Raw genomic sequence first — 15,974 nt, forward strand, 5'->3', positions numbered from 1 at the left:
TCAGTTTTCAATTGTTTCAACTGAAATGTTATAAACCTACACACTGATGCTATGTAAGTATATTTTTACCCATAATGTCAGAAATATATTATCAATCTAAATCCATACCCATAATGCCGGTAAAGCACACAATCTTCTCCAAGGACCTCCATCTGCACCTCTCATCTCCAAGTACCTCTTAAGCCTCACCTGCAGAAAGAAATTCATCAGCATTCCTTACATCACCATACCAAGGTAAATTAGCATGGCAAGTAGTTTGGCAACAGCTGACACCATTGCACATGAAACAAAGCAATTTGTATTAGAGATTTATATGTAATTATAGATAATGTGTGATGATAACCTCGGGGAAAATGGTAGTAAGATGATTCTCCCAGTCATTAAGATTGGGCAATTCACCAGGTAAGGATGGTAATTTACCCTTCATGAAATCCTGGACCAATACAATATAATTATATCAGCACACTCCATGGAAGTCAGTTAATTTTAACAAAACAGCTCCAAACAATTGCACAGAGAAAGCAAAACTCCTCATTCGTGTTCTAAAAACTTCTAATGACTTTCTATAGTTTAAGCTTTAAAACATTTTATGCCGACTTTAAGGTAAATTTGAAAATAAACTAAATTCTTTCTATTCACCAAAGTCATAGAGGTACAATTCATTTAAAGAGGATATCCAGAGAAGAGCCAATACTTTGAAACGCATGCCACAGCAATCCACATACTTCTTATTAAAATATAAATAGTACATATGAACATCCAGAGCACAGAGAATGCCAAACCCATTATCAATGTTCTAATGACTTTCTACATTTGTAGCTTAAAAATGTTTCCAGCTGACATTCTCCAAAACTATTTCCAGTCACCTAATTCATAGAGGTAAAATTCAGATAAAGAGGATGTCAAGATAAGATCCAATACTTTGAAAGACATGCCACTGCAATCGACATACTTCTTATTCCGATATACAAAGTACATGGGAACATCTAGAGCATAATCCACGTAACTTTCAAACCTGCAACAATACAGCATGTAAAATAATTCCTATCTCGTTAAACCTGCCATCAAGAGACCAACCTAGTCATTCACTGTGAAACCATAATAACATGCAAACCACAAAAAGAACCTCAGCTCAACAAGCAAATAATTTCCAAAACCGTGTCAACCTAAAAAATGTATTGGGAGCTATGGTGCTGATATTACGGACTGAAATCCAATCAAATAAAGAACATAGTTCAAAGCAATAAACAAGCAGTTTTTACCCAAATGTATCATCGAAAACAAACGGAAGCATTCCACAACGACTGTTGTCAGTATCTGTCCAAATATGGCTGCAAATTGTACAGAGGTAAACAATGAGAGACACAATAGTATATATGATGAAATTAATAAAAGCTGATAGCTGTAGTAGATTTATGAATAAATGTCTAATACAGATAAGAAAATAAGTAAACAATTACCTTCTATAGCTAAGAAAACCATTTGGTTTCCCCTCTGTGAATGGCGAATTTGCAAAAAGTGCTGTTGCAATCTGTATAAGAGAAACAAAGTCTCATAATTGAAGCCAATACAAGAATGAGGTCCAAAAATAAATTAAATCAAAAGGAGTATAGAGAAAGATGTGCTCACAGGCTGCAAGGCAAGTCCAAGACGAAACTTACGCACCATATCTACTTCTGAACTGAAGTCAAGATTAACCTGTTGAAAAGACAAACCACCTTAAGACCATATAGCAACCATCAAGAACACCAGAAGATAGATATGCATGACCCACATTGTCAATGTGTCTTCTATTATATGCTTAATTTGCATCTTTACTTATAAAATAATAAAAGAAAACCTTTCAGAAGATGAAAACAGGGTTTTCAAGAACAATATTGACCAGGCGAGTGGTATGCACTGTGCCGCTTTCAATCTCTTTTACTTGCAATTACAGTGTATGGCTAAAGATATGAAGCATAAGTATATTAACACTATCATAGTAGTAATATTCACTCATACATTAGCAGCTTCCAACTTCAATAATCCAAGAAACATCACATATCTGGCCTGGATCTAAGTTCTCACTAAATCCAACATTGGCAAGAAGAGGTTTTAACACGCAGAAGCAAAACAGGTAAAACCTACATTGTTCTTCTATAAGACAGGGTTTTAAAAGAATACAGGCTTGGCTGTGGATGCAGGGTTGCTACGTTTGAAATACAGTTTGATAGGGGCTAGTGGTTGAGAGGTTGTGTCACCACGTAAGTGACCCAGGTTCAAACTCCAACAAGCATATACAATGCCGACCATCCTTAGTCTTCCTATAATACAATATGGGATAGATATTTGTACATTTATATCATCAAAAACTGTTAGATGTGTACCAGGAAATCAATCATTTTCCTTCAATATTTTCATTATGCTAGAAAATGTAATGTTTTTCATTCTTTATTTTCCTTCTTTCCCTTCCTTCCCCACCAACTCTCTCATGGAATCTATAATAGCCCGCAGCTCTGTGGTTCAGAGGTGTGTGGAAATAGCCCAGTTGAGTTCAATTTGGCCATGACGAAGAGTGAACAAACACTTGTGCATTGCTGTATTATCAAGAGTAAGAGTACAACTCCTCACGCCATCACCCAAAGAAAATTTGGAGCCCACCCTTTCCAGCTCAAGACCATTTTCAAATTAGTCTTGTCACCAAAAGTGGCCAACCCATAGGACAATTTTTTTCTCCTTATTTGACAGCCAGCCAGCAGCCCTATGATGGTCAACACATAGTGTTATGCCAAAGTTCTCCACCTATTGCTTCAATCAAACCTCTTGCTCATTTGGCATTTTTCTTGAAGGAAGTTTGGTCATCTATCAGCATGTACTCTAACCATTCTAGCAATCATGCGCTTTCATTTAATGTCATGGGCATATTAATATGGATCACAGGGAAAATTGGATGATTGACCAATCTCGAATGTATCATTGTTCCCACACTTCACCTGGGAGGTTAGTCTTTGACTCTAGTCCAGTGGACCTCCTTTGAGGCCTTTAGGTATAGGAAAGGCACTAGTTGGGGGGCATTAATGGGTATAGCCTCTCCAAAGTAATCCATTCTTACCACATTCCATCTCTCCCAATCATCCATCTTTGTTCCTCGCGTTGGTAGTCATTTGTCATTGGGGCTAACGACCTATATCCACATCCTTGAATTAGGGCCCGGAAACTTGGCCTCTGAAGTTGATGCAATTGAAAGAATGTTAAAAGCAGTGTTGAAAATATCGGTATCAGCAAAATATCGGCGAGGGTCCAGAAAATATCTTATCAGCAATATCGGCGATTCCAAATATTTATGTGGTTGATTTAAATTTCGCTAAGGCTATAGTGTGCATTAATTTTCTAAAGTGTTTTTAGCCATTTATCAAAGAAAAAACTCCATAAAAATTATTTCTCAAAATTTATTTCAAAACCTGTGTACGTTTGTAAATTTTGTGAATAGATTTGTAAAATAATTTTGTATATTACTTTTGTTAATTGGGGTTTTGGGGTTTTAGATTTTTTGTATATATTGGGGTTTGGGCATTTGTAAATCTATTTGTGTCGGTGAGATCAAGTCGAGAAACTTGGAATAGAGCCAGATCTAGGCCCTTGAGGGTAAGATTTAGTCTCTAAAATTTTTTGTAGGGTCAGCCATTGAAAAAATTAAGCAGAATTGTATAGATCTGAAGGAATAAAAAATTTCTGAAGTTGGGGTTCCAAAATTTAACCTTCTCGGGCCCAGATCCGGCCTCTCCAAGGCCAGCGTTGGCCTCTAAGCTCCCTGCGTCATCACTTTTTCCCTCTGCGTCATCCTTTTAGGGCTTTTTAGGGCTAGTTGTACGCTCTAGGGGCCTTAGCCTCCCCTTTCAGCCCTTGTGTTAGGGTTTCAAGGACTTGAAAGGCCTAGTCGTGGGCCCTAGGCCGCACGACTGCCCTCCCAAACCCTAGAAGGTTGCCTTTAAGGCCAATCGTGGCCCTTTTAGGCTCTAATTTTCCCTAGTTACCCCAGCGTCAAGCCATTTACGGTTTCCCTCTCTCCTTTGCCCTTCTCTCTCATTTTTGTGGCCTTCTTGACCCCTCTTCAGCCCTCCTTTGACCTCTTTTCCCTAGACGCTAACTTTCTTGAGCCTTTCCTTAGCCTCTAACCCTATTTTGACCCTTAGCCATTTCTGAAATTTTTGGGGCTGAATACTTGGTGGATTTTGCAAAAATTTTGGCTCAAAAAGTTTGATTTGCAGGTGGCAACTTCATTGCAAAATTTTGGCAAAATTTTGGCAAGTTTGGGCAAAGTGATCTTCAAGGCCTTGGGCCTAGGAATTGCTCTCTAAACCCTAATTTCCCACTATTTTATTAAGTTGGTCAAAATACTCTAAAATTGCATAATTCAATTTTTCTAGAAATTTTGCCACTAGGGCATTAAAGCAATGTTGCGAAAATCGCGATCAAGATAAAATTGGCGAGGGGAAAAAACGGAAAATAAAAAAATAATCATTTTTTCAATCTTTTAATATCTAAAGCATCTACAACATAAAATAAATACATTGACACATAAATATGATAAAACAACTAATATATAAGATGTGTAATATCATTTCTAGTGCTACATCACACATAACTTTGAATCATGTCCTTAATAGTAAGTCTTGACTCCTGAGTCCCAACTCGGCCTCAAAATATCAACAAAAAATATAGTATTGTATCTCATATCATAAGTCATAATGTCATATACAATGAAATGAACCAAATAACTAATACTACTGATTTCCTTTGCCTCTCTTGCGAGAAAATGCAATAGCTTCCCCTTTCCCTCTAGACGTAGATGTCGATGGAGTTGGCAGTGGACTCTGTTGTGCTCTAGAAGATGAAGAACTGGGAGTTATACGAGGTAGACCACGTCCGATACTGGTGGCAGGGGTAGCCTAGGTAGGTGGTGTCACCTCCTCCTCCTATTGCTCCTCCTCCCCCCCTCTATGCCTTCCACTACCTCCTGCTCTAACCAATCAACGTCAGTAGTGGTGTCAATCCCATCCAATGAGATGGCCTCCATATCAGGTATCCTCTCAACTTGCCTCACCCACAATCGAAGATTGTAGTAGACGTAGACCATGTCATTAAGTCGTTGGGACTCCAACCTGTACAAAGATCATAAAATAATAATTATAAAAAAAAAAAAAATTATTTAATGAATTCAAAAAATTAATTGGAAATTTGGAATATTTTAAGTTTTAAGTTTAACCTGTTGCGCTTCTTGTTGTGTATTTTTTCAAATACACTCCAGTTGCGCTCATATCCTGAGGAGTACATGTTTGGTTGGGGATTCGAATGGCAAGCTTTCGCAGATGGGGTACTCTCGCACCATAGCTTCTCCACCATGCATCTACAACAAAATTAAAAATAAGATAAACATAAGAAAAAAATGAAATTTGAAAGTTGAAGCAAAGTATGAAGTTATGAACTTGAAGAGACAATGAAATTTGAAACAAATTAAAAAATACCTGGCATTTTAGTCTCCCTATCAACCAAAGCCATCTCAAAGCTAAATGTGCCACCTTCCATCCTGTATATCTCCATTTCTTTGGAGATTTATGTTCTCCTGGAGATCGCACCATCCTATGAACACAGGTTAAGAATCAATCCATGATCTCAGCGTCAAATAAGAACCCACATGGGTAAGAAAATGCGGGGTTCAGGTAGATCCTTATAGCATGAATGGGACGATGGAGTGTGTTGTTCCATCATTCATCAATCACTTCCATAGGAGGAGTTGTTTCTGAAACCCCTCATCTCCCTTATCATCATAGTAGGCCCGAATGGATTCTTTGGCCCTGTCCATGGTCTCATACAAATAGCCCATTGCAAGCTTGTCACTATCAACTAATCGAAGAACCTTTACCAAAGGTTCAGTAACGCTGCACACCTCCTGCACTCCCACCCAGAAGTTTCCCTGGTATGAAACTAATATGCATATGGCTCTCCCCCTGGTTTGCAGCGAAATGTCAAAGCACGCCACTCATTTGAAAGAAACATTCTCTTCACATACCACATAGAATTCAAGAGGGATTGAAGAGATATGAAACTGGTGGCAAACCATGCAATGGCGAGGCGCACCAACTCCTTGTTGTTGGTGAATTTTCTCATAGATGCGTGATTATATATAGATTTTGTAACGTTTTTTTATGAGTCAACAACATCTTTGACAAAGGAAATTTTTCCTATGTCCTCCAACATCAAATCAATACAATGTGCAGCACAAAGTGTCCAAAATAAAGTAGGATGCCTCTCCATAAGCATCTTGCCAGTAACAACATAATTTGCAGCATTGTCCGTTATGACTTGAACAACATGTTCTGCACCCACCTCCAAAATAAACACATCCAGCAAATCACATAATAATTTTACATCTTTGATATGTGCAGATGCATCAACAGATTTCATAAACATTGTCCTCTTGTCGGTCCAACCATCTGACATCACAGTGCATCCTGTTTGTGCCCATGATGCCTTAAACTCCTCCAATCTTTTGGTGCAGTCAACCTTTTCATCTTGAAGAATGTTGCCTCTAAAGTCATCATAAGAAAGGATTTTGTACTATGGGCCAACAATTGCAATAGCATCAACAGCAAGCTGGAAAAAATGGATTATTCCTTGCAACGCTGAAAGGAATATCACTCCAAAGGAGAAACTTGCCCAACAACTTGTCAGCTTGTTCTTTCTCCTTTTTTTTAACATTGAAGAGATAGATGATTGTGAACCAATCGTGGTTCTAGGAACAAAAAATGATGAGGTAGCTACAGGGTTGGTTGTAGATATTGATATTGAAGTAAAACCAGTGCCACTTTCATATTCACCTCCTAACACTCTCCCTGCTAGTTGCTTCCTCAGATCTGACTTGGACAGTCTGACTTGCTCTAAATCTTCCAATGATCTGAGGGCTCTTCTGATGATTTTCGCATTTGTATTGGTGCAAAGTCCTACCTCATGTCTTGGGATTTGTGCAAAGTGATATTTCAATCTATAAACCCCCCCTGTCATATGATGCTCACACAACTTGCAAGACAAGTTTGATCTATCAAACCCTCCATCAAATTCACCAAATTTCCACAAAAGGTCCAATTTCCTTAGCATGTTTGTAACTTGGTTGAACTCTTGAGTTTTAATGTAAGATGAAGCTTGAAGTTGAAACTCGAAACTTTATCCTATGGCACAAGAAAAATTGCAAGTTAAAAAAATAAAATAAAAAATTACATACATGACACAATACATTGAATTTTTGACAAAAAATAAAAGCTTCAACTCAATCCAACAATAATAGAAAAAATGCACATTCAAACCCAATCAAAAATTATGCAAAAAAATAGAGCACAAGAAAAAATTAAACTAATAAATCTAACAATCAAGTTTTTGCATTTTTGACCAAAATGAACCCTCTCCACTCTATGCAACCAAAATTTAAAAAAAAAACACCATCAAATCCACTTAAAAATCATTAATAATCAATGGGTTATAGAAACCCAACCAAAAACAAGAAAAAAACCAAAAACAAATGGCCAAATTTGGTGCCCATACCTGGAAACCATGGTTTGCCGAAGAAATTTGGTCCAAACACAAATTTCTCTTGCTTAGGATGCTAAAATCTCTCGTTTTTCTCCTCCTCTGCCCTAGTAGTCACCTTCCTCTCCTCCTCATCTCTTAAACAAGTCCGCTATCTGGTAAAAATGAGAAATAAAACTCATGAAATCGCTTATAAAACACGTTGTCCCGGAGGGTCACGATTTTTGTTGCTCGAATCACGATTTTTTCGAAGAAGAAAAAAATAAATAAATAATTGTAAAAATCAGGCGATGTTATCGGCAAAATTAAAAAATCACAATTTTTAAAAACATCACGATTAAATCACGATGTTCGCAACACTGCATTAAAGATCTAGCTTAGATCTAAAAATTTGCTCGCTGAAATTTTTTTGCATAATCTCTGAATCAGATCAGAATTTTTCTGAATAACACATCTAAAAGGGCTCAAAATTTATTTATTTCACTTTTGGCAAATTTTTGCAAGTTTTGGGCCAGATTTGGCACTTGTTGTGGTATAAATAACTCACTGATTTTCTAATTTACTTAGTACTATAATAAGTTATTTCAAATCTGATATGTCACTAAATATCGCATCTTAAAGTGTGTTAAAATTCATAATTTATATTAGAAACGTGTTGGACATCTCATTGATCATTTGTGGCTATCAAAGGCTTATCGTTTCTCGAATCTAAAGTGATTTGATCATTGTTGTCACAAGGATAACAAGTGTTGATATTTCTGAAGTATTACTACTGATTTTGATTATTGGAAATCTAACATTCACTTGTCTTGTCTTAAGATCTAACAAATGTCAAAGTTTGCACTTAAAACACTCACACATATAAGCTCTAAGTTTCTAAATCTTGTTTAAGTTAGTTTTAGCATTTTAAGTTTTATTCTTTAGCATCTTTCATTATTGACATCTTGTGGATTTGATATTGGCATCATCATTGGCATTTACTTGATTGAAATATCTTTGAAGATCTCTAATTGTTTCAATTGTGGCATTGTCTTTAATAATCTTGCAATTGATATCTTGACTAAGTGTGAGTTAAGTTATTACGGGATTTGTGTACATCCCGTAGTCATTAGAACTTTGTGATTATCTTTGGTATCTACTTCACACTTAAGTATTTGGCACATTTTTGTTTGGTTAAGATTGTCTTTTCATTTATCGTTAAGTACTATTGTCATAAACAATAATCATAACTTAAGTACTTAAACATTTAAAACAATCTTAAGCTAAGAACTTCACTCATCCATCTTGCATTTCATTCTAAAAGTAGTTGCATTTAACAACTTACCTCCAAGCATAAGCTTGGTTGATAGACTCCTAGGACAACCCTTTCTCATTCAGCTTGAGGGATTCAACCCTTCTTAATGGTTAACATAGTGAACTTCCAGTTGTCAGAGCCACAATTTCTGCAGTGACAGAGGCACTGGGTCGCTGGAACACAGGGGGAGGTATCGTTAATCAGGCCACTGTCTGCTTCCCGTTGGCTTCCATCTCACAACCTCCTTTGAAGATTGTTTCTCAAAATAGTTAAGGGAAAGGTTCCATTTAGACTAGGCATATAATCTAAAATTAACCAAGATCCTTGCATCACACTTAGGTCTTAGAATTTGCATCACATATAGGTAAGTCAATCACATAAGCAGCAGTTGTCCATCCGGTTACTTGGATATAATTTATAATAAGCAAGAGATTTTGACTCTATAAAGAACTGGTATCAATTCTAAATCTAATCGAATCCTGATCTTGCTAAATTTAACCTAGTAGCTAGGCCACTCAGTTCTGTCTTCCGGGCAAATTGGTTACCAACTTTTTTTCCATCATCTCATTTCCATAGGTACTACCCCTCATAGCCTGTTGTTAGGAGACAGCTAGAACGGAGTGGGCAGGGATTTGAACCCTACAACAGTTGTTGCTTCCACACGTGTGAGTAGATATAGGGCTTCCAAGCCTTCTTTTGCCCTTCGCATGGGTTTTCCTTCATCTAGGGTTGGAAAGTGACTAAGGCACCAATCCCTAGAATTTTCGTCAAATGTCAAGGCAAACTGCATCCTAACTACAATTTCTTTCATTAATAGCTTTGCACTCAATGCTTAGTAAACCTCATGAATATGTATCTCTATAGTGGTGGCATTAGAGCCATTTAACTTGGGCAACCACTCGTAGTACTTCTCAAGTAAGGGATGCAGAGCATTAGGGAGTTGGCTTAGGTCCAATGGCTTGAATGCAGCTACAAGCCATGGTTAAGCCATGATGAAAGGGGTGGTGTTGTCTCCAAAGAATTTTCTAACCACCGAACTAATAGGATTTACAGGAGATGTAGATGCTTCAGTGGTTTTCTTGGTAGTCTTCCTCTTTCTTGGAGCTATGGAATTGTATGGAAAACTACCATGGCACTTAGTAAGACTCAATTCAAGAGTCGCCAAAAGAGAATATATTTTGTTGTTTTAAATGTTCTCTTCAAAGAAGGTGAAGCTTAATCTTCAAATCACGAGGAGGTTGACTCAAATCCTCCCCTGCAACGGCACCAGAAATGTTGCCTCAAAATCTAGCAAGTCTTGAGACGTTGACTCACAAGGCAAGAGCTAGAACTAGGGACAAAAATATGAGGTGTCGTTTTTTACCAATCAACCGTGGGTAGTATCCATAAGAGAAAAGATCTCTAGATGGTCCTCAGTCGGCAGTGTCGACCACAATTTTGTCAACAATCCAAGGAAGCAGAATCCAAAGACTTGAAGGAATTTTTTCAAAATTCATATTCATCAGCCAACACATTGTATCATTATAAACCTAATTTTTGCAAGTTATAATGTAAATGATGCTAGTATTATCGTTTAATTTTGTAACAACACCTAAGTAAGTCTTTGATTTCGGCGATCCTCACCAAATTATGTGTGTTTTTAAACATTGATAATTGACATAGTTTTTCCTCCAGCTTAAACCCTAAAGCTAGGGAGGAATTGTAACGACCCATATAAACTGACCCACTATATAAAGTTTTAAACTTTATAATAAAACAAATATGATGAGTTTTAAATAATAAATATGTTTAAATCTTATAAATATAAATTTAAGACTTTATAACATATATAAATTTAAGACTTTATAACATATATAAATTTAACTTATAAAATATATAATTTAAGGCTTTATAACATATAAAAAATTAAAACTTTAATAAACTAAACTATATACTAAAATACCAAAAAAATCAAAAGGACCCTTATACAAAAGGGGGCGCTTAAAGACCAGCTGAATATTTATAACAGAGCGCAGAGGACAGTAGGAAAATATCTAAGAGCCATCAATGCGTGGAAGGCGGTGGCTGCAGGGAGGAGGGCGGCCACCGCCAGGCCCGTAGATAAAAGCAGAGGCCTGAACCGAGAGAAGGGGGGGGGGGGGGGGGGGGAACAAGAGAGGAGCAGAAATTCACCAGGAGCAGAAATTCACCAGGAGAAAACCAGGAGGAAGATAATTATCCATTGGAAAAGCTTTAAGCCGTCTGAGGTTCTGGGCACGGAGGGACAGAGAGCTTCTGTTGTGAAGTTTTCTGGATTGAGCAGCTAGGTTTGCTCAATCTGGCTGGGTGGTATTGGTCTCCCGGAGACTGGATCAAAATAGCCACGACATCACCAGCAGAATCAACCGCAGTTAAGGTAAGTACAAATTTAATTCTTCAGGCTTTCGGTATTTCAGATTCTAGTTATTGTGTTTGGTCATTACAGATGGTATCAGAGCTGTTGTTCAAACCCTTTCCACCTCATAGGCCCTTGTAGTTTTCAAAAATGCTACGTGAAAACTTTAGGTAACCCTCATCTAGGTAAAAATGGAGTCAATTGATGTTTTAGTTTCTTCTCGGCTCTGCCTTGATCGCGTATGAGTGGGGTTCACGTTTATAGCTATTATTCATAGTTTGTCCTCCGCAGATGGTAGGGTTCGAACCATCTCCTCCATTAAAATTTTACAGCCACGCAGCCACGGTCTAAGGTGCGCTTGTGCTGAGTTGAATAGTCATTCTGTGGATTGATAGAAAGAGCCATGGCTACGTTTCTTGCCTCGTCTGTTCACAGTCCAATGACCATCAAGATTTGAGCTTCTGCCGCACATTTGCGCCGCGAAATTTCCCCCAAATCGAAACGTCTCGAGACGCCGGAGAATTTTCAGGCTTTAAAATTGAAGCCAGAAGCTCTGGCTCCGGCAGTCCTCCTGCAAAGATTAATGGACGGGCGCCACAAATGGTCCCCGTGAAAGAGGCCACTGCCCAGATTAGAAATAATCCGTCTACAATTTCTAACACAGTTAACGGGTCCGCGAAAAGGGTTATTAATGGTTCTGTCATCAATGGACAGCGTGCTGCAGGAGGACTTAGACGCACCAATATCGGCGTTAATCATCGAACTGACCTTCTGGAAACTTGATACCCCCTTTTTCGTGCTATTTCTCATCACCAGCGTTAGCATCGAGCTGTTTTGACCCGCGTGTTAAATCGGGCACTCCTTCCATCGAATGTTATGTTTTTCGTTGCCTTGCGATATTCTCATAATCTTTCCTTCAGATTAGAGCCTATTCACCAAAGTGTTACGCTAAAACCTAATTTCGTCGCGTAAACCGTTGTCAAAGCAAGCCCGACGCGGATATGTGGCGGTGATTCCATCCGTATGCGGAAATTATTTAAACAGTTATATATATTATGACCTTAGGATATGATAGATAGTGCATAATGGAAAGAAACCTTAGAAATAAAATGAATAAATTATTTTCAAACTTAGTAACATCGACTTTAAAAGTTTAATGTTTTTTAGCGCAAGGCTTTTAAGCTTGTGGTCATGGGTTCGAGCCCACGGTGGGCGTCCGGAGGAAGGCATCAACGGTTTTTCCGATTATCTGTTTTAGAAAGCTTTCTTTACAATGTAGAAATAAATCTCAGTTAGTGATGGTATTGTTGATGCTGTGAGCCATAAATGCCCAAATCTTCAGAAGTTAGACCTTGATGGCCGTGTACAAATCTCAAAAGAATGTCTCTATAGATTTTTAGATTTGAAAATGTCCATCAAAATCCTTGATTTATATAGTGATGCCATTGGTTGGCCAGAACTTGGACATATCTTTGTGTCTCTTGAACAATTGCAGCACTTGTCTGTTGTGTCATCAAAGTTCAATGAAGCTCTTGACTCTAGTGAAGAAGAGGATGATTTATCAGATGGAAGAAGGATGGGGTTTAGGAGGCGTTTAAAAAACAGGGATTATGCATCTCATCCTTCAAGTTCGGAGTCATATGGTGCTTTGGTTCCGTGTTGTTTATCCTCCTTGCGTCTTTACCATTCTCCACATCACTCCGTGTCTTTTAGTACAGCTCCATTCTCTGCACTGTTAAAAGATATTGGCCATCAATTACATCATTTACATGCACAAAATGTGTTCCACACAAGCTGGCATACTATTTCAGTTTGGTGTGGTAATTTGGAAACACTAGATTTGTCACACGAAAGGAACAAGGAACTTCTACTCACTGGGGTATGCATTTTCCGTCATTTTTGCCAGTCCTTATCCATAATGATAGACAGTTTACATCTATGGTGTATATATGTTTAACAAGAATAAACTATAGAACTTGTGATATTATTTCCATTTAGCTTCTTGTTGGCATTTTGGCTTCTGAATGTTCGATTGCTTCTTTTTTTTTCTGAAATTCTTTTCCAGTGGTTGCAATGTATTTATAACTATTTTAAACTATGGGTGTGCATCTTTATCTTCAAAAAAAAAAAAATGAATGTTGAGTTTTAAGAAACTCATCTGTAGAAATGCAAGATCTGAATGGCTCTCTATGGTTCAAGACTTCAAGTTCTTATCAGTTTTAAGTTTTAACATCCTTAATGTTATCTTAGTTCAAACTATGTGACTGTTCCTATTTTGCTACAGAAGAATCAGACTGCTAGTACGAAATTGTGCAGTTTCTTAGGCAAGGCAGATTTTGAGTATGTACCCAGGAAGAGAACCCTGAATACAGTTGATTTTGCTAAAAAGCTGCTCATAAAAAGACTTATTTTGATTTCCTCTTTGTTGAAATTTGGGGCAACTTCAGGATGAATTTCCCCAAGAGAAATCCAATTACCCCGATATAAGCCCATCTGCCACAAAAGAAGAGCATCTTGCCCAAGGAAGAATTCAAGTTGTTAAAAAGGAAAATCTTATTATTAGAGAACGAAATTGTACTAAATACATCCTTGGACGGAACCATTTTCACAGAACTGGTTCTCGAAATCATAAATCATTGTTGCCCTCCACTTAAAATCCAATCTACTTTTATGATTCACTGATGAACTTTGCCTCTTCTAGATTTTAATCAGGACATGTCTATGGTAAATTTTACGGCTAAAGGTCAAACGAATATAGAAACAACAACCCTTCTTTTGGATTAAATCCATATCCAAGTAATATATTAGGGAGATAGATATATATGACCGCCTTAAAAGTAATGGTCAGATTGGGGTATGACAAGTATGTTACCAATGAACATTATAAGCGAGACATCTAACATTTTCATTTTTGTGAATGTTATTAGGTAAATAAACTTTAGATGTCTTACCTTAGGAGCTAATAAACATACACTTCTGCATTGTTCATATTAGGGTAGAATACCCTGCATTAGGACAAGGAGGTCGCGACACCACCCTCCTTGACCTCGGTACCAGTAAGATCCGCCTAGCGGGTAAAAATAGAAAAACTATACCCGTTTATAAATGTGATGTTGCAAAGAAAATTGTGTGTTAAAATTCGGTTATCCACCTCAAATTCTTTTTTAATATATATATAAATTTTATTGTGTGTTCAGGGACCATTACCATGGTAAGGACGTATGAGGGACGACGACGTGACCAGGCAACATCATCACCATTAATGCCGCCACCGTCGCCATCATCATCCCCATCACCTTCGTCACCACCAAGACCACCGTCAACATCAAACGCTCCAACGCCAGAGTTGACTGTGATAATGAACTCTTTGGAAGCCTTATTGGAGACATTAAAGGAATCAACTAAGGCTAAAAACAAAGAGGAATTTCAGCATGTAGCCACCAGTTCAGCGGAACCAAATAATTTGGAGCCCAGAGGATCGAGAGAAGACATCTCTAGAGAGCTTCAGAAAATTAGACTCCCAGAATTTTCGGGAGGTCGAGCTGGTGAACGCGCTGAGGCATGGTTGGAAGGGATGAACCGGTGCTTTAGGTTAAGAGAATATTCGCCTTCAGCAAAAACAAAAATTGCAGTGTTTCAACTAAAGGAAAGTGCCTTGATTTGGTGGGGAAACCTGGAAAAGCAGTTGCACCTTACATCGGATAATGTTCCTTGGGATCTGTTTGAGGAAAGGTTCCGCGTGAAGTATTTACCTCCATACTTTCAACAACAACAAGCCAGAGCCTTTCATACACTAATTCAGGGAAGTAAAACGGTGGAAGAGTACGAAATAAGGTTTATGGAGCTGGTAAAATACATCCACTACTTAGACTCTGATGAACGTCAAGCTGAACGCTTCATATTTGGGTTAAATCCTCGCATCAGAGCCTTGGTAAGTATGTGGAAACCATCATCTGTAGCCGAGGCAGTCGAATGTGGCCGTTATGCAGAAGAGCACCTTGGAATCAAAAAGGATATGGGGCCAGCAGGGCCTTTACAATCAGGATTTCCAGGGAAGGCTCCCCGGAACTTTTTCAGAGGAGGTAGCTCGAGGCCACCTTACGGTAACAGGTTTACCCCAAGTATGGGGACAAGAGTTCCCATGGCTGTAAACACTATAGCCGCGGAATCATCCAACACCAGACCATGGGCATCGCAAGGGACTACCGGTAGAGGAAGGAGTGCGAGAGGAATCAACATGGGAGGACGCAGCTCGTTCTCTAGAAATTCACACCTTGATTCAAGAGGATCAGCGCAGCTCAATTGTTGGGGATGTGGGGGGCTGCATTTCCAGCGTAACTGCCCAGAAGCTTCATCAAATATATTGCATAGGACTGGGAAGGAGCCGGTATCAGCCAATCGAAGTAATCATAGAATTCATGCAGTAGTCAACCACGACCAAGCAGCCCATCAATCCACTGTAGTGGAATCTTCAGGTATTATCAATGGCATAAAACTCAAAATCTTATTTGATACTAGTGCCACAGATAGTTTCATTTCGTCATATGCATTAAACAAATGTGGGTTGGCAGCTCGTAGACAAAATGATTTCCACCAAGTGGAAATGGCCTCAGGAGAACTCCAAACCGTGGGCTTGAGTGTGGATCAATGCAAAATTGACCTAGGGGTCTGTTCGACTAAACTAAAAGTCTATGTCACAGCCTTAGGAACGTATGATCTTATCATAGGTATGGATTGGCTGGAAGC

General features: G+C 38.3%; 1 protein-coding gene and 1 long non-coding RNA gene across 3 annotated transcripts in view; both read right to left on the reverse strand.

Annotated features, from left to right (window-relative positions):
* Positions 1 to 15,974, reverse strand: part of GSH1 (glutamate-cysteine ligase) — a 406,219-nt gene that overhangs the window by 155,655 nt on the left and 234,590 nt on the right. For both annotated transcript variants that reach the window (XM_089385200.1, XM_089385199.1), the window contains exons 7-12: positions 1,630 to 1,698; positions 1,461 to 1,531; positions 1,263 to 1,331; positions 922 to 1,015; positions 344 to 433; positions 109 to 189 (exon numbers count right to left, since the gene is read on the reverse strand). In XM_089385200.1, coding sequence (XP_089241326.1) covers positions 109 to 189; positions 344 to 433; positions 922 to 1,015; positions 1,263 to 1,331; positions 1,461 to 1,531; positions 1,630 to 1,698 — 474 coding nt within the window. The remainder of the gene's footprint in view (positions 1 to 108; positions 190 to 343; positions 434 to 921; positions 1,016 to 1,262; positions 1,332 to 1,460; positions 1,532 to 1,629; positions 1,699 to 15,974) is intronic.
* LOC149221711 (uncharacterized) lies at positions 4,617 to 5,372 on the reverse strand. The gene is made up of 2 exons (XR_016248874.1): positions 5,246 to 5,372; positions 4,617 to 5,141 (listed from the first exon to the last, which is right to left on the reverse strand). It is a non-coding gene; the product is annotated as an uncharacterized LOC149221711 (long non-coding RNA).

The sequence above is a fragment of the Pinus tabuliformis genome, chromosome Q (genome assembly GCF_031772625.1).
Source record: "Pinus tabuliformis cultivar Carrire ecotype Pingquan chromosome Q, CPIR1, whole genome shotgun sequence".
NCBI lineage: Eukaryota > Viridiplantae > Streptophyta > Pinopsida > Pinales > Pinaceae > Pinus > Pinus tabuliformis.